The 20,394-nt window shown below is 33.7% G+C and overlaps 1 protein-coding gene across 6 annotated transcripts in view; it reads left to right on the forward strand.

Annotated features, from left to right (window-relative positions):
- The window catches only part of SEMA3A (semaphorin 3A), a 501,460-nt gene that overhangs the window by 173,113 nt on the left and 307,953 nt on the right, over positions 1-20,394 (forward strand). Inside the window, exon 3 of one of the 6 annotated variants that reach the window (XM_043871692.1) lies at positions 1,475-1,564. The exons of the other annotated variants lie outside the window; for them this stretch is intronic. Coding sequence (XP_043727627.1) covers positions 1,547-1,564 — 18 coding nt within the window. The 5' untranslated portion in view covers positions 1,475-1,546. The remainder of the gene's footprint in view (positions 1-1,474; positions 1,565-20,394) is intronic. 6 annotated transcript variants of the gene reach the window in all.

Consider the following 20,394-nt stretch of genomic DNA (forward strand, 5'->3'; position numbering starts at 1 on the left):
GAAGTATAAGATCAGTCACATCAATAGAAAAATCAGTTGCAGTTCTATAATTATTTAAGAAGAGCAGTCAAGAAGTCACTCTGCACAGTGACAACTATAGCTGGTATGTTGACTGCCGTACTGCCATAGGTTCAGTTGGTAAGGAAATGATGGATCAAATGGATTGAAACACATTGTTATTACCAGATAGTATGCAAAACATATCCATCCTTTACCATGGATCTCATCCAATTTTTATACTAGTTGAAGAATATGATGCTCAAATTCATAATTAAAAAGAAGATACACATATTAAAGTGGCTATTTTGAAGAAACTACATGAAATGTTTTTATCAATTGCTCTGCCAAAATGCTTAATTTCAATCTCATCCCTTTATCTAGATAATTCCATATAACCTTTCATGTCTCAGCTCAGTATTACTTCCCCAGAAAACCTTCATGTTTTACAGTATCATCACACTTACAACTTCTTATTCAATGGCTACTTCTGTACATTATATTTTCAAGTAAGTTGGAGATTGTGATTCTTTATTTACTCTTTTATTCACAAGAAGTTGCTCAATTAATATGTTTATCATTTGATTAGTTGAGCTTATATTTAAATATTATATATTTTGTTTAAATACTATCATGATTTCTTGCTGCTTTCAGTAAAATATGAGAATACCTATGAAAGTGGCTTGTGCATTTATAATCATGTTTGAATTATCAAATCCAACCTTGATAATGACTATTATATCACAAGCTTTTACAAAACTATCCTTAATGTATTGTTGACTTATTTTCAAAATCATAATAAAAATCCTTGATTATAATTAAGAGTTAAGTGTAGCCAAAGAGGAGTAAGGAGTATACTATATAGTAAAAAAGTAAATAATATATAATACTTTGAGTATCAGACAGTGTAGTTACCTTTTTTACTTCCTAGTTGCTTTGTTTTACCAAAGAAAGCAAAGTTAGAACAGGAAAGTTTTTTAAAAATTATTCTGCACAAATTTTTTAGGTATAAGAATGAAAAAAATGAGAGAAAAGCAAAATGATTTGTCCCACATAAGGACAGTCAATAGAAAGCATAGATATAGAAGTCAAAATTTTGGAAGCTATAAAGATATTTTTTCTACTGCAAACATGTGGACTTCATTTCAGTTATTTCCCTTCTTAGAAACTGTATTCTTTAGAAAAGTTTTGCCTCAAGCAAAAAATGAATGATAGCATTCATGTTTTGTGAATGAAGTAAAATCCTTACCTCTACAGCCTAGTCACTTAATGTAAGAATATCCAACAAAAATAACAAACTTAATGCCACTCATCTAACAAAATGGTACTGTCAGCATTTTGACTAAATGATACTGTGTGTCATCTATTTTGAATCAAGAGACCATTGTCTTATAGATAAATTCTAGAGCAGTTGCCAATCTAGACTCTGAAGTTGGATGGTGGTGCCTTCTAAATTAAATCCTTTCATATCCCACAGGCTGAGATCATGCACATCTGAGATGTGTTAGTTGAAATTCCACACAATCCTCAGTTGCTAAGATTGCATGGAATGAACATAATACTAAAAGTAAGGTTTGTGTTTCCTTGTTAATTTTCTGTTTAGTTGATCTATCCATAGTTGTGAGTGGGGTATTAAAGTCTCCCACTAAAAGTAAGGAAACTAAAAAAAATTAACATTAAAAATGAATATTATACAAAGGTCCTACATACTGCAGTGAGAAGAGAAGGGCCCCTAGCATTCTCCATTCACAGATTTAAAGTTGAACTGTTTTTAATTCCAAGAGGGAATTATGAAGGTGGGGGGAAAAGTTGCAAGATTGAGCACCCAAAAGTGAAATAAGTCAGACGGGAAAGACAAATGCTGTGTGATCTCACTTATATGTGGAAAGCTGAAACAAAGTAGATTGGTAGTTGCTAGGGATTGGGAGTAGGGGAAATAGAAGAGTTTGGTTAAAGGATACAGACTTCCAGTTACAAGATGAATAAGTTCTAAAGACCTAATGTGCAGTGTGGTTAATAATACTGTACTGTGTACCTGAAAGTTGTAAAGACAGCAAATCTTAAATGTTCTCACCATACAGACATGCACACTCACACACACAATAATCAGAGGTTCAGTTCAATCGCTCAGTTGCGTCCGACTCTGCGACCCCAGGGACTGCAGCAGCGCTCCGGGTTTCCCTGTCCATCACCACCTCCTGGAGCTTGCTCAAACTCATGTCCATTGAGTCAGTGATGCTATGTAAGGTTAGAGCTGTGCTAGCTTGTTTTATTGTGATAATCATTTCAGAATACACATGTGTATCAAATCGTCATGTGGCAAACCTTAAACATACACAATGCTATATGGCAGTTATATCAAATAAAACTGGAAAAGAAAGACTGAATTACCAGTTGATTCATAGGTATAATTTGAACAGCTTTCTGCTAGGGATATATAAATACAAGATGTGATTCTTTCCCTTAACTATCTGGCAATTTAATTGAAGATGTACTTTTCTCACCATTTTACCAGTTCAACATTCATTTATGGAATATTTAGAGTATTCCAGATATTATAATAAATTATTGGTACAAGAGAAATAAAAATAAGTGCCTACAATCAGAGCAATTTCATCATGGAGCAATATAGTAAAACTTTCAATAAAATATGGTAAGTGCTAAGATGGCACGGTGCCCACTTCTCCGTCTTCACTTAGCCTTCGTATAACTCCCATGAGAAGAATATAGGGATCTAATTTATTTAATTATGGTGATAAATATAGGCAAATAACCTAATATAAAGCTGGCCAAAACATATAAATAGGAAATTAGAGTTCTCCAGGCTATAATATGCAGCAGACATAGAAAAGGATGCTAAAGCTTACTAGTAGCACCTGCCAACTGTATAGGAGAAATGAGATGCCATTTTTCTTCCACCAGGTTGATGAAAATTAAAAAGAGGAAATCTAGTCAATGATTCTAGGGTGCCAGGAAGTGGGTCTACTCATTGCTGGAGGGAATCCAAATGGACATGAATTCATGAAAACTGATCAAGAAATAGCTACTAAAGTGGAAATGCATATATTTTAATAAAATAACAGCTAACAAATAGGGCAAATCAACAGGGACAACAGGTAAAAACTTGTCCAAGAGTATCCAAATGTTTACTACTGGGGACTAGTTAGGTCATGTGGCTTTAATCTGCACTATTGAATACAACACACTGATTAACAGCACGGTTCAGATCCATGCATTTGACTGGAGGCCTATTCATGATTTATGCTTCATGAAAAAACAATTTTGCTAAACAGTGTTTACGTTATGATGCTGTTTTTGTTAAACTGATTACATAAAACTCAATCTATATGATATATAGGCATATATGTGTTCATCAGTGAAAAGAAAAATGTGGAAGAGGCTGCTGCTGCTCTTGGCAACCTGAAGCAAGAGGAAGGAGGTGATATAGGAATTTAATTTAAACTTTTCCTCTTACATAACTTCTTACATTTCCACTAGATGAGGTGAATACATGTTGATTTTGTTGGAAAATATTTATTATATACAAAACATAGATATTCTGGAAAACAATCAGATAAATGCACTTGAAAAGTTTTTGGATTCCTAATTGTAGTTTATAGACGTGTGGTTTTTTTTTTCCCATCCATTTGTACAGGCAATCAAGAATTTGATAATATTACTCCTAAAATTAAGATATTGTAAACCAAAATAGAATTGTTAAGGGGTTTGCATTAATTTGTGAAATAGTTTTCTTTCATCCCACCTACTGTGTGTATTTTGAAGTAGGTAGTATTATAACACTTTACAAATGACTTTCTCTAGTCTACACTCCAAATGTAAGAAACACCATTGAGTAATGTTCATAAAGAGGCCCTGACAAATCTACGTAAATCAGTATGCAATTGTGAGAAAGCAACTCCAGCTCCCTTGAGAAGATATTCTTTCAGTGCCTGACTCGGGAACTGTGGGTAAAACCGTGACGATGATGCTTCACAGCAGGGATTGGTCCAGATGTTTGAATTTTGATTATGTTTAAGATGGAAACATTAAAAATATGTGCTTTAATTATAGGCATGGAAATAATTATTTCTCTGCCTCATCCATCACCCTGCCAAGGCTGAGATTTTTGTAACTACTGCTTTGTCCAATGCATTTGTAAATAGACATTCCACAATTCTGCTAGAACTGTTTTTAAATTGCTACTTGTAGATTATTTGCCTCAAGAAATATGTAAATAAATACTCCCATACATACATTAATATATTCACTGATTATTTCTGTACCAGTTGGTCCGTGTGAAAAGCTTTCAAAGAACCAGAGAAGATATTTTTCATACTAAAATAACCAACAAAACACACTCTAAGCTTTGACTTTTAATATACATCCAAATGTCTTTGACTGTTAATGGCTAATTCCAATTTTCTAATAGAGATACGCATTCCTATCATGTATACATTCTTTTTAAAAATTTATTTATTTATTGATGTATAGATACACATAAGTTTCAGGTATACAACATAATGATTCACCATTTTTAAAGGTAATACTCCATTTATAGTTATTGTGAAGTATTGGCTATTCTCCCTATGCTATACAATATATCTGTGTCAGTTCAGTTCAGTGGCTCAGTCATGTCCAACTCTGCGACCCCATGGACTGCAGCATGCCAGGCCTCCCTGTCCATCGCCAATTCCCGGAGTTTACTCAAACTATATATCTGTGTAGCTTTCTTGTCTTAAGCATAGTAGTTTGTACCTCTTAATACCCTACCTCCGTCTTGTGACTTTTATGCATTCTTTATATATTTTGCAACTACCAACTTTGGGGATCATAAAGTGACTAATGCTCCCTACTGTGATAAAATCTGATGAGAAGAAATTAGGAATACTTTTAACTTGTGTGGTTTCTGCTTCCTACACAGTTTTATATGATATTGCCTTCAACTAAATAAATTTTGTGCATTGGCTTCATTTTCAGAATAAAGGATACCAAATATTTCAAGTTTATCTACTCAGGTGATTATACTGAACCCATGGTTTTCATTTTAAAAAAATGCTGCATATCATAGTTATAGACTTTTTTTAAATCAAGCATCAATATATGACAATCTAAATTAATTATTTAAATACACTCATGAAATTAGCTATAATTTATGTCAGCAATTTCTATATCAAATCTTAGTTAAACCATATATCATAATATGCACATATTCTACTTTCCCATTTTACCTTCCAAATTAGCACTGACTATTAGGCAGCATTTAACATTTGTCATGCTTATCTTCACAGCTGCAGTGGCTCTAAAGGTGACTAAGAATGGCTAGAAGAGTTTTTTGTAAAGAGTATAAAATAAAGGAAAATAAGGATTGATTCTCCTTTGCTTGTTGAGTGGTTGGAGGTAGATAAGCGGATTTGTAGTGAGGTCATCAGTCACAATTGGATGGTAATTTGAAAATGGATTAGTTTAGAAGTAGCAATTTCTGCTCCATGGGTTTCAGTGAAAAAGTCTGCCTAATTCTGTAAGAGACCTCATAAACTGGCAGAGATCAATGCCTACCTAATGTGCCATTATGCGCTGGGCACACTTCAGTGATTACAGCGCAGCTGTGGCTGGGTTTTGCTTGATATTCTTTAGCACTTGCACCACAGGTGCTCCACACGATTATTTTGCCCAAAGGAATAAACTCTTTAGGGAATTAAAGTGGACAAGAGGGGCTTTTCTTCCTAAGAAGCTTTTCACTTTTAAACTGAAGAATGAACAGTGTCAGATGTCAGTAATGTCAGCACAGTATCAAATAATGACTAAACAACTTATGAGAAGGGAATCGTCCTCTATTATATGTGTGCATGACACTTTCTTATGTTTAAAATTTTATTGCATAAGACTACCTGACAGTGTGGCTTGAAACAACTTGGTAATACAAATTCCAAGTTGGAAATGTTTACTGTTATAAAGATTATAGTTGTATAAATAGATGGACATTTTGAGTTATTTTACCTGCCTTTAATATTTTATCCATTGTTCCTACTCATAATATTTGCAAGCAGCAATAAAGAAATCTATGGAGCGTAAGAATCTAAGGATTATTAGCAAAAGATCTCATATTCAAATTTTGTTTAGCTTTTCTTACAGGCCATGTAAACTAGCTGGCAATGAAGAATGAAAAGGAATTCAGTCAAATGAATTTATAACAAAATTTGATTTCTTCATTATAACTGCAGAAGAATAACAATAACATTGTTATTTTTTTTGTTTGGTTTGATTAACCAAACAATAACCATTAAGATTTTAGGGGCAAACAAAAGGGTTTCTCATCCAAATTATTACTCAGTCTACTCATGGAAAATCCTTTCAGAAAGGAACATTCATCTAATCTACAGTTAAACATTAATCTCTAAATTAAGTATTCCTCAAAGAGGTAACATGCTACCTTGAAATAGTTTAGCTCATATAGAGGGAAGGTGGCAGTCTATTTAATACTTTCAAAGAATTATGTTCAAACTTTAAGTAGATAATTAATTTTTAGAAAGGACTTAACTCAGAAGAGAACTATTGCTGTGGTTAGGGGACTCACCATGCCATTTGGGGAAAAAAAAAAAAAAAAAGCTCATTGGGAAAATTGGTATAAAGAGGCAGTTTGAAGGCTATCACATGAAAGGAAGATGAAGCTTCAGCTGTGTGAATCCACCAGTGAGTACTTGGAATACTCCACAGCTCTTTAGACATAAAAGAGAAATAGAAAGAAGAATACGTAAGCTTATAGAACAATCTGAAAGCTATAATGAGTGGAATGAGCTATATTGAAATTATTTACAAAAGATAATATCCTTCACCAAGGGTATTGAGTTCAGAGACAAGTGCTTTGTGTTCTAATTTAGCTATGAATACAAGCATATTCTTTAGTATTTTATGATATTACTGTTTAATTCATAAAATAAATGGGTTAACCCTATCTTAAAATACTAGAGGTTATCTCATAGGTGCCACTTATTTGGTTGACCTAAATTTAGGATTAATATATACACACTACTATATATAAAATGGGCTTTCAAGGTGGGTCTCATGGTAAAGAACCCACCTGCTAATGCAGGAAATGCAGGAGACGTGGGTTCGAGCCCTCAGTTGGGAAGATCCTCTGGAGGAAGGCATGGCAACCCTCCATGGCAACTCCAGTACTCTTGCCTGGAGAATCCAATGGACAGAGGAGCCTGGTGGGCTACAGTGTATAGGGTTGCAAAGAGTCGGACACTACTGAGTGACTTAGCACTCACATATATAAAATCAGTAACAAGGGCATCCTCTATAGCAGAGGGAACTATACTCAATATTTTGTAATGAACTTTAAAGAAGAGAATCTAAAAAAGAATACTTATATAATCTGTTCACCTTGCTATACTCCTGGAGCTCACACAACATTGCAAATCAACTATACTTCAAAAATTAATGATTTTTGAGTAAAGTTTATCTGAAATTAATCTAAAGTTCACCAATGACTAGATAGATAAATAAATACTTTGTGTATTACATTTTTGAAATGATCAAGATGGAAGCACCCATTGCCTGAAGCACAGGAAAATGAGACTCCACATTGTGTTTATCTGTGGAGGGAGTGATGATTCTCAAAGACAAATACTGGAATATAGAAGGTACATTTTTCTTTCCTTCCCATTTTTCTAAAACCAGCATTGATTCTTATTATTGTTTTTGTATGTTATGAGTTTAATAAAATTAATCTAAATTTGTTAAATACTCACCCTCACCATCCTATCATAACTTTTTATGCAAGGCAGACTGCAGAGGTACATGCTGAGCTGCAGACATTATGGCAAACCTGTTGCAATAAAGAACATTTGAAGTGTCTTGGTGTAACTGGTTTACACAATGGCACACTGGACCAAATATGGAAGTACAAGTTTTTCCAAACTTGCCTCCATTTAATATACATACTGATAAACATGAAAAACACTGGTTTGGCATACTTTTCAACATAAAGAAATACATTGACAAGGTTTAAAATAAACACATTGAAGAAATTGTTGTAGAAATTTAGCAAAGAAGTTAAAGGTTTGCATTATTTGAGACTACAGTTAAGTAGGAGCCTCTGTCAGAATGGTAACTGGAACTGACAGTTCCTCACAGTTCCTTCTTAGCAAACCAATCCATTTAGACTTCTCAACAACATTTTCTAATTATTGAAAACTGGGAAAGAAATGCTTCACATTTGAATCAAGTGGAATACCACCTTAAAAGAAAGCAAATGCTATTATTACTAATAACAACAACAGATATAGCAGGCTATGGGTTTTCAGAAACCAAATAGACTGGGGGAGTACAGTGAGGAACAGGAAGGAATCAGACTTGGTAGAAGAGGAAATCTTCCCATGATATTTTTGGCAGAATGAATCTAAAAATGCATCTTCTGAGTGAAGTTTGGATTAAGAGAATGGTAAAAGAAAAAGAGAGATGATGATACATTGGAAAACCAAAATAGATGATCCTTTTCAGCTTTCAAATTCTAGGCTTTAGACAGTTTGGCAAGAAAAATTAAGAGAACATAGCAAGTTTATTCATAACAAAGTAAGATAAAGCAAACTTTATTGAGGCTCTCTATTCATTGAGAGATGAAAATAACTTAACTCTGGTATAACATAGATGGAGCAAAGCTAGGATGGTGCCTGATATGTAGTCGGGGTAAGTCATGTTTTAATTGAATTATCCCACTAATTTCAATAGGTCCTAAATTAAACACTTAGGAAACTTCTTTGCTCTGTCTTTGTGTGTCTTAGAGAAAATACACATGTTTTCTAAAAATTGTTTAAGTATAGATACAATATGTAAATCATTTACTTTAAATATTAAATATGAATTATTGATAATATGAATTGCATCAAATATTAGGATCCTTGGAAACACATTATTATCACCTTCTTAAGTGGTGCAAATGTAAATCCTTGTATTTAGAAAGCTGAAACATGTAAAACATAGTCAAGATCCTAAAACAGCAGATTATAGCATTAACAAATCAGTCTTTGGCACAGAGAGAGGGTAGAGGTAGGGTTCAAAATTTGCCTACTTTTTGGTGCTGGGCTGTTTCTTTGAATTCTGTCTGTGATTTTTATTAACTTTTCTTCAAATTCTCTAAGACTTGTTTGTATAGAATGGGAAGAAACCGTAATTCCTGCATCATAGAACTTTTCTGAGGAAATGAAGTAGTAAGAGAGTTTTGTTTTGTTTTGTTTTCCCAAGGAATGTTAGCTATCATTATCTAATAATATAAGAATCATGTTAAACTAAAGGTAGTAAATGGAGAGCTTTAAATGCTGTTTTCTTTTTTCTTTACTAGGCAGTCGTATTTGTTATTAATTCTTTGGTTAACCAGAATCTGTTATTTTAGTTAAAACTCTTTCAGTAGTCCTTGAGTAATTTTTTAAAAGAAAGGTAATAACATACATACATACATCAGAATGAAATTCTAAACCCACTCCTTCCCTTGTTGCTTTATTTTCTACCTGTTCTACATTCCATCACTGTCACTGAATTCAATGAGTCTTCAAGATGTGAATGAAAGAGTTTGATTTGGATTAGTGTCAAACTAAAGCTACCACTGCTGCATTGAGGTTCCTCATATTTATTTCCTTTTTCTTCCCTTAAAGTAAAAACTCCACTACCTGGGGGAGGAGGTGAACTAAAATGTTTTTAACAAAACTTAACATGTCAAGACTTCAACAGAATTTGAATCCTAATAATTTATGCATATTTACTGAGGGCTATTTTTTTGGCGAATATAAACAACTACTTTCTTTTCTTTCCCAATAAGTTGTCTGTTACCAAAGAAAACATCGCTTTATGTACAGTTTCTTTTCTGAGGACCATCTTCCTAGTTAAAGGCAAAATGAACAAAATATTCAATGAAATTCTCAGAAAATAAAAATAAGTTAGTTTTTTATGCAGGCCTTTATATTAGCTGGTTAAAAATCTGGCATCACCAGCCTTTATGTCTTAATATTTAGTTGAAAAGAAATATAAATTTACTGTTAAATGATTTGGGTTTATTACTTCCTCTTGCCATAATCACATATTTTAGGAATTTCATCACGTGTGTGGATGTTTGTGTGCACACATATGAACATACACATTTTTTTTCTTAGATACCTTTGTTATATCCATCTTGCTTTCATTTCCTGGAAAGACCTTTAGTAGAGCATGATGTCAAAATTCTTTGGATTTCCCTTTTGCTTATCGTCTTCACTGAGCTTGTCAGGCACCTGCTACATTGTCTTCTGTATTTAAACTGTAAAGGAAGTAGACTCACTATAGAAGGGAGTTTGATTTTCTTCCCTGAAAACACCTGGTGAGCATCAGTAAACAGTACATGTAAGGTGGGAGAAGCTTTTTAGGATCACCACAATTACAACACAAATAATAAAATAAAATGAAACTGTGGTTATATTGTCAAACATAAAAGAGTACAAGAGAAGAAATAGCAGAATGTGCCCCACCAACCACACATTGAGACCTGCTGTTTTCCCTGGGGGTACCCACATGGCTTTGATTTTCATCTAATTGCAAGAAAACAAACATTGGCAATAGCTTTACTGGATGTTTGGTGACCCCACTGTGTTAAATAGGACTTGAATTTGAGTGCCTAAAGAAAATCTGTGTATGATATGTTTGTTAGGCTTTTATTCCCAGAAACTCAACAGGCCCATCAGTCAAAAGAGAAACATCATCAATAAAACAGGAAGTGTTTTGATAGTGAGATTAAAAAATAAGCACATTCTCTTTCCTCATAATGTTTGCTATTAATAACTATGAAAAGTCATTCCAGTCATAGCGCACAATTACTAAAGGGGTCCAACCTTCTGTTTGAGTTGCTCAATACTCTTTATAGGATAGGATACTCAAGTTGAAGGTCAAAAGTTGTTTTTGTTTTTTGGTAAGTGTGAGGAAATGAAGCAGATTTTTGCATCCTACAGTTGACCATCTACCTAGCCTCGTCTCTCTCCCTCTGAAATTATGTAAGTAAAGTCTAATGATCTTGAAAGTGAAGTGAAGTGAAGTCACTCAGTCATGTCTGACTCTTTGTGACCCCGTGGACTGTAGCCTACCAAGCTCCTCCATCCATGGGATTCTCCAGGCAAGAATACTGGAGTGGGTTGCCATTTCCTTCTCCAAGGGATCTTCCCGACCCAGGGATTGAACCCGGGTTTCCACATTGGAGGCAGACGCTTTAACCTCTGAGCCATCAGGGAAGCTCATGATCTTAGGTGGTGATAAACTGTCAGCTAGGATAGATTTAGGACTGCATCTGCTGTTTTATATTTCAGTTTCTCAGAGTGTCATTTTCAGTTACTTCCTGAGTCATAATACTTGAAGGAAAGGAGAATACAAAACTTAGAGAATGATAAGAGAAGCTAGACTTTGACAACAGGAGAGCCAGGCTAAATATTTCCTTAATTTCCAAAAGAGTCCTTTTGCTCTTCCTGCTAGTCAATGTCAGCTGGCTCTTAGAGAAAACATCTCAGAGACAGGTACACACAGCATTTACTTTAGAAGAGAGTGTAGGTACTCAATTTCTCTTCAATTTAGATTTTATTATAAAATAGCAATCTGATTTCCTTATATAATGCAACTATCTAAATTTTTAAAAAGAAAATAAGGCTCATTTTTGCAAGTGGTATTAATCATAACACTCTCAATTAAATATTTTGTATGTACTTCAGCATTAATTTCCTCTCCTGATCTATAATAGTGATTTTTTTTTATCATATTCAGTCAGTTGTCAAATTTTATATATTCTTCTCTAAAATATTATATTTTTCTATTGTTTTATTTTCACTGATATTACCTTTCTTTGGACCCTTTTGACCTTTCAGTTAGTAAAGTAGAGCACTAGGAAGGAATTACAGATTATTTTGAGTATTTTCTGGAATTTTAAGCCAGAGAATATGACATTTAAAGTAATAGTTAAAATAGAAAAGTGTAAGAGAAAGATGAGCTTAGTTTTGACCAGATTCAGTTTGATACAATCAGAATTACCAAAAAACACTTTAATGCTTGCACACATCTGTATTTGCATGTATCATGGAAAAAGTCTGCATGTGTGTTTTGAAATACTGATTCTAGAATGATAAAAGATGGGTGTTCTGAGAACAAGAATTTAAGGTTTGAAATACTAAATAGGTTTGCAAGTCAATACCCATTATAACCCTTGATACTTACACACACAAACATACACACACAGATTTTGAAGATTAACATCCAAGTTAACCTATTAAATAATTTTTAAATTTAAATTTAAATTTAAATAAAAAATATTAAATAACCTATTAAATAAAAAATTACATAATTTTAGTTATTTATAAAATTTTACTTCCATTTCCAAAATGTATTTCATTGGGATATTAATAGTTTCTTTTTCATTTTTTAAGAGAGAGAACACAACTGTTACTATATAGAAATATAAACATTTTCCCCTTAGAGAACTCTGATTTACATTATTTAACGAGTAGAGAAATCTGCAAAAAGGAATGAGAGAAAAGGTGTCTAAACTTTAAAAACAGCAACAACAGAAAAAAGCAAAAAAAAAAAAAGTTCAGTGGGAAATTGAGGATAAATAAAAGTATTGTAAAGCAGCTTTCAGAGTCCAGCAGTAGTTAAAAAATGTGAAATTCCATGGAGCTAATTTAAAGTGGTAGATTTATTCCAGTTGAGGGTGATGAGTTGGTATAGTTATGAACAGCTATCTCGTTTGGCAATGCAAGTTTGGTGCTTCAAGGTCTCAGATGATTTTGAATGTTATGGAAGAAATCATTTAAAATGGATAATCAAGAAATTCCATCTCATCATAACTTCTGGATAGCAGACAAATGGCTACCTTCTTTGTGCTCTTAAATATACATAAAGATATGAAAGATGAAGGAAATACCTCAGCACTATCAAAAAGCATTGTAATAAGAACTGAATATTTATTGAATTCTTACTGTTTCAACCCAGCATAGTCATATATATTAGTTCAGTTTATCTTGGCAAATAGGTTTGCATAGCTAGTGGACAAGAGTCAGATTTGAACCTAGCAAATGTGGCTACAAAGTCTATTCTTTTATACATAACTTTATATTGTTTAATTTCAAAACCTGTAAAAAAAAATGATAATGATTTTAAGTTGGAACAAGGTGAGAATAATGTTTGAATGAGAGAAACCCGATCTTTTGTTGATGACCTAAATTGTTTCCCCATTTTACTTGGAGAAAGAAGTAGGTCTTCCCTGTCTAATCTGATCTAAGTATAGTTTAATTATACAGCGAAATAATTATATAGTGAAAGTGAAAATTATATTAAATATAAACATATTAATATATTATATACATGTAATATAACATAATTATATACAATATATTATTACTATATAAAATATATAGAAATTATTACATAGTGAAAGTGGAAATCAGTCATGTCCAACTCTTTGCGGCCCCATGAACTATACAGTCCATGATATTCTCCAGGCCAGAATACTGGAGTGGGTAGCTGTTCCCTGCTCCAGGGGATCTTCCCAACCCAGGGATCGAACCCAGGTCTCCCACGTTGCAGGTGGATTCTTTATCGTCTGAGCCACCAGGAAAGCCCATAGTTTAATTATCAATGCACTAACCTCAGATATGGTCTAACTGCCACACAACTGCCATGTGAATCCCTGAGACTCACGCTGGATCATGTTCAGCAGTCTGCCCTGGTGCCCTTTGTTCAAGTGGTCACCCTCGGAGCACCGCAGACTTCTTCTGTGGATTATTGCTATACCAATCTTACCCTCCCCAGTCCAACTCTTACAGTAGTGGAGAAGTAAGGAGGCAAAGGGAATATAATCCTTATATCAAAATTGAGTTTTCCAAGAAAGAAAGTTTTGATCTCAACAATTAGAGAAAATGCTAGTGGCGTCTAAAATGCTTTTAAAAAACTTAAGAGCAATCATTGGGAAATTTTAAGCATGGTATACATCCTCTTTCATAGCAGTGAATTTAAAATCAAATTGCATGTGGTCCATGTAGCCAAAACGCAAGAGATGTCAAGGATACATGAGATTAAAAAAAAAAAAAAGCAAAGAAGAAGTACATTAGTTATAGTAGTAAATTAGGAAAATTCTGTCTTAAAAGATACATTCTCTCATTTAAGGGAAAAACCAACATTCAATGATGTACTATTTGAAAGATTGAATGCCTAAAATTTGGTATCATGAAGATTTCTTAAATTTTAACAGAAAAATGAAAATCCAAACACTGGGTGAAAGTTTATCAGGTCATTAAACTTAAAGAAAAGTGGCAGTGCAGTTTTAATATTCTATATAGGCATTTCAACAAAAAAGATTAAATGGGACAAAGAGTTACATTGATTAGAAAATACATAATTCATAAAATGGGTAATGTACCTTTAGCTCTGCCAGGCATTGCAGTGATATAGTCAGTTCAGGAGCTCAATCATTTCCTACTCTTTGTGAGTCCATGGACTGCAGCATGCCAGGCTTTCCTGTCCATCACCAACTCCGAAAGCTTGCTCAAACTCATGTCCATCAAGTCAGTGATGCCATCAAACCATCTCCTTCTCTGCCATCCCCTTCTCCTGACTTCAATCTTGCCCGGAATCAGGGTCTTTTCCAGTAATTCTGTTCTTCACTTCAGATGGCCAAAGTATTGGAGTTTCAGCTTCAGCATCAGTCCTTCCAATAAATATTCAGGACTGATTTCCTTTGGGATGGACTGGTTGGATCTCCTTGCTATCCAAGGGACTCTCAGGAGTCTTCTCCAACACCACAGTTCAAAAGCATCAATTCTTCAGTGCTCAGTTTCTTTATAGTTCAACTCTTACATCCATACAGGACTACTGGAAAAACAATAGCTTTGACTAGACGGACATTTGTTGGCAGAATAATGTGTCTGCTTTTTAATATGCTGTCTAGATTGGTCATAGCTTTTCTTCTAAGGAGCCAGTGTCTTTTAATTTCATGGCTGCAGTCATGATCTGCAGTGATTTTGGAGCCCCCCAAAATAAAGTCTCTCACTGTTTCCATTGTTTACATATCTATTTTCCATGAAGTGATGGGACCGGATGCCATGACCTTAGTTTTCTGAATGTTGAGCTTTAAGCCAACTTTTTCACTCTCCTCTTTCACTTTCATCAAGAGGCTCTTTAGTTCTTCTTCACTTACTGCCATAAGAGTGGTGTCATCTGCATATCTGAGGTTATTGATATTTCTCCTGGCAATCTTGATTCCAGTTTGTGCTTCATCCAGCGTGGCATTTCCCATATACTCTGCATATAAGTTAAATAAGCAGGGTGAAATATACAGCTTTGAAGTACTCCTTTCCCAATTTGGAACCTGTCTGTTGTTTCATGTTCAGGTCTAACTGCTGTTCTTGATCTGCATACCAATTTCTCAGGAGGCAGGTAATGTGGAGCAGAGGTGATGTTTTTCTGGAACTCTCTGCTTTTTCTATGATCCAAATTTTAAAGACCTTAGTTTTAGAGAATTTTAGATTCAAAAAAATTTACAGTAAGGTATAGAGATGTCCCATGTACCCCTATGCTTATATATGCTTATCCTTTCTTATTATCAACATTCCCCAACAGAATGGAACATTTGTTATAATTGATGAGCCTGTATTGACACATCATAATCACCCAGAGTCCATAATTTACTCATAAGGTTCTTGACCTTAGTGTTTTATCTAACAGGTTATTACCATAATCAAGAAAATCATCCTGATTCTCTCCTATGTTAGTTTTTAAGGAGTTTCACATTGCATCTCTAATCCATTTTGAGTTAATTTTTGTGAAGAGTACAATATTTATGTCTGGATTCAGTTTTTCTTTGTATGGGGATGTTCAGTTCAATTGTTCTAGCACCATTTCTTTAAAAAACTATCTTTTCTCCATTTCATTGCTTTTCACCATTTATCAAAAATCAGTTGACTATATCTGTGAGGTGGGATTCTATTTCTGGGCTTTTTTTTCTGTCCATTGTTCCATTTGTCTTTTTTCCATCAATAGCACTCTGTTCTGATTACTGTGTCTTTGAGATTATAATCCTGAAGTCAGGTGGTGTCAGACCTCCTTGTTACTACCCTTCAATAGTATATTGGCTGGGCTTCCCTGCTGGCTCAATCATTAACAATCCACCTGGCAATGTAGGAAACATGGGTTCAGTCCTTGGATCGGGAAGACATCCTGGAGAAGGAAACGGCAACCATCTCCAGTATTTTTGTCTGGAGAATCCAATGGACAGAGGAGCCTGGCTGGCTATAGTCCATGGGATGGCAAAGAATCAGACATAACTTAGTGACTAAACAATTATAACAACATTGTATTGGCTATTGTGAATCTCTATGTAAACTGTAGAACCAGTTTGTCACTATCAGTAAAATAACTTGCTGGGACTTTGACTGGGACTGCACTGACTCTACAGATCAGCTGATATCTTGACAATATTGAGTCTGTGCTGTGTTAGCTCAGATACTCATTCATGTTTCACTCTCTGCAAGCCCATGTACTGTAGCCCACCAGGTTCCTCTGTCCATGCGATTCTCCAAGCAAGAATACTGGAGTGGGTGGTCATTTCCTACTCCAGGGGATCTTTCCCGATCCAGGGATCAAACCTGAACTTCTTGTCTCCTGCATTGGCAGGTGGATTCTTTATCACTAGCACCACCTGTAAAGCCCCAAATTGGAGTCTGCCTAGCTATAAACACAGACTGTTTCTCCATTTATGTATTTTTTTTTAATTTTGTTCACCAGAGTTTTGTAGCTTTCCTCATATAGCTCTTATGCATATTTTGTTACTTATATCTAAGTACTTTATTTTCGTGATGCTAATATGAATGACATTGTGTTTAATTTCAAATTTCACATGATCGTTGCTATCAAAGAAAGCAATTGACTTTTGTATTTTCATGTTGTATTCTGCAACATTGCTGCAATCACTTCATTCCAGGAGGCCTTTTTTTTTTTTTCTGTTTTTCCTTTTGATTTTTTTTATATGTGCTCAGTTGTTCGGTTGTGTCTGACTCTTTGCAGCCCCATGGACTGTAGCCCACTGGGTTCCTCTGTCCAGGGGATTCTCCAGGCAACTGGAGTGGGTTGCCATCCACTCCTCCATGGGATCTTCCCATCCTGGAATCAAACCTGCATCTCATGTCTTCCTGCATTGGCAGGCAGATTCTTTCTCACTAGCACAACCTAGGAAACCCAAATTTTTTGCATAGACAAGGTTTTGAGTTTTTCACTATTAACCATAAAGTTATATTTTATTGGATATATTCTTTATCAAGTTGAAGAAGATCTTATTTATTCCTAATTTACTGAGTGTTTCTTATCATGGACGAGTGTTGGATTTTTGTCAGATGTTTTTTCTGCTTATTTGACATGATTATGTTATTTTTTATTCTTTAGCCTGTTGCTATGATTGATTACATTACTTGATTTTCAAACATTGATGCAGCCTTTCATACCTGGGATAAATCCCACTTGACTGTGGTATATAATTCAGTTTATACATTATTGCATTTGGTTTTCTAATACTTTGTTCAGGAATTTCACATCTGCTTTTATGAGAGCTATTGGTCTGTAGTTTTTATTTCTTCCAATGTCTTTGGTTGCATTATTAGGGAAATGTTGACCTCATAGAATGACTAAGGAAATAGTCCCCTTGCTTTTATCCTTTGAAAGAGATTATAGAGAATCAGCATAATTCTCTTCTAACTGTTTGGGAGAATTCATAATTGAATCCATCTTGGTCTGATGCTTTCTGTTTTGGAAGATTTAAATTTCTTTAATATGAACCTATTCATATTGTCTGTTTCTTCTCATCTACATTACAAAATTTGTGGGCACAGAGTTTTTCAAATAGTATTCTTTTTATTATTCTTTTTAGTATCCATAGGATCTACAAAATGGATTGAAATTTAACTTATTAGTCATGACTGTGCAATGACTTTTAGACAGAAATCAGATTGAGGAAAGCAAAAAAAAACAAGAATTAAAAAGGCTTTGTTTTTGCTTATTGATTTTTTAAGTCTTCATTGTCATTTCCTAACAGTCATTGATTTTGGAACAATAGAAGGATTTTTTTTTTTTTTGTCTCATCCCCTCATTTTATACTAAAAAGATTGAGAGGGAAAGGGGACTCCTTGCTAAAGCAGTACATTTAGATAAACGTAAAGTTACACATTTCACTCAGAACATGTAAGTGGTTTAATGTCTTACCCACCAAGTGTTATTTTACATTTTGTTACTGAAAATAAAATAAGATGACTAGGACTTAGGTAGTTAGATTTCATATTTATTGAGGGACTGCTATAAACCAGGTACTGTTTAATAAATTTAATCTTTCAATCTTTTCAACAAAAACATGCAATAGTAATTAAAAATCCACTTTACTAATGAGGAGACTCATTTAGGATGACTTAATGAATTGCTTAAAGTCACATAAGATCATCAAGTATGGCTCAAATTTTGCTGAATTGATTCTAAATCTGCTGAGCTTGATAGTACATTACTGAATAAGATGTTTGTAAAAACAGAAAGAGGGCTATAGTGAACCATGCCAAATGGCAATCAAATTAAAATAATCATTGATTTTAAATGAAATTCAATTGTGGAAGTGATTGATGTTTATTTTTACCATCTTATTTGTGAAATAATTAGTCTACTCAAAAACTGCTTTAGATAGCACCTACTATGTGCTGGAAATTGTACTTTTAGTGCACAATTAAATAGTGATTAAATCATTCCATCAAAGTCTTGACAACACATGTGTGGAAATATGAGTCAAATCTATATTAAGCACATATAAAGAAATGCTTTTTTGTGAAATATATTTTAAAAATGCTATAGAAGTACAGATTAAGGAGATAGTGAGTATTTTTTTGAAAAGAGGGGGGTGTAAGGAATAATATAAATTTTTCTTTTTATGAAATGAGAAGAGCTAATCAGAAATAATATGTCTAGTGAAACTGGACCCCATCTATCTTTTTTAACACCCCCATACCTACTAATGTTATGTGGTTCAGTGTAGACACTCAATAAATACTTATTGAATAAAGAAATAAAGAATAAATTTTGAGTGAATATCAAATAGCATTATATAGCTGAAACTTATGGGGCTAGCAGAAGGCAAATTTGGAAATATTAATTGAGGCATGTAGTGAATGTTTTCACTGCCACTTTTCATAATCAGGATGTTTATTGTTCTGTGATCTCAAGCAGCAGCATCCAAAGTAAATATAATGTGAGCCACAACAATAGTTCTAAATTTTTTGGGAGTCACATTAAAAGTTATTATTGCATTCATATTCTGTGTTAACTGAAATTTATATATCATAAGGATCCAAATTATTCTGACATATAATCAGTATTAAAATTATTAATGAACTATTTTATATTCTTTTTTTGTATTTTTTTGAAATTTGATGAGTATTTTACATTTACAGTAAGTCTCAACTTAGATTAACCACATGTTAACTGCTCAATAGCCACATGTGGCAGTGGTTAGTGTACTAAGCAGAACAGGTCTAGGGTTTTTCTTACTTAAAGTATGGTCCTTAGATGAGCAACACTTGAAAAGCTGATAGAAATGCAGATTCCTGGGCTGCTCTATAGACCAGCTAAATCAGAATCTGCATTTTTCTCAAGAACTTCAGAGAGTTTTATGTGTATCACAGTTGGAAAAACACTAGATTACTAGCTCTAAAGTTAAGTGTGTACATCCCAAGGAGTATAGAAGATACGTGCTATTGGAGTTTAGAAAGTTTAGATCTAGTAGATTTATTATTTACATTAATGTTGTTTTAAAAGTCCAAAGTAAATTAAGCTTCATATATATATAATATTGTATTCACACTGGTACCTTTATTTTATCCAAATGTCAGATGACATTGTTTTTTGTCATTAATGTCTGGTAAACTGAGCTAAGAGTTGAAGTTAAACTGAGGAAACAGCTATTATGTCTGTTATCTTTGCTTTTAAATGGATTTATAAATTTTATTATTTATTATGTTTCTAGATATTAATTAAACTAATGAAGTGGAAACTGTAAAATATTTTTGTAAATACATTTTTTGCAAATATAAGGAAACAAAGCAGAAAAGTGGCAATGCTAACTGTTCTAATTCTCATAGAAAGTCTTCTTTAGTCTCAACTATAAGTAGAAAAAAAAATTAGGATGATATAAACAGACTCATTAAGCAGTGAGATGAAACCTCTAAAGTTATCAAAATATCTACTTGAAATATAGATTAAAACCCCTACAGTTAATGGTGAACTTAGCCTCCAGTGTATATTGTACTTTTTGATATTGCCTGGTGATAGTAAGAAGCCATTATAATCAGTAAGACATTTGAAAAAGGCCTT

The sequence above is a fragment of the Cervus elaphus genome, chromosome 18, assembly GCF_910594005.1.
Source record: "Cervus elaphus chromosome 18, mCerEla1.1, whole genome shotgun sequence".
Classification (NCBI taxonomy): Eukaryota; Metazoa; Chordata; class Mammalia; order Artiodactyla; family Cervidae; genus Cervus; species Cervus elaphus.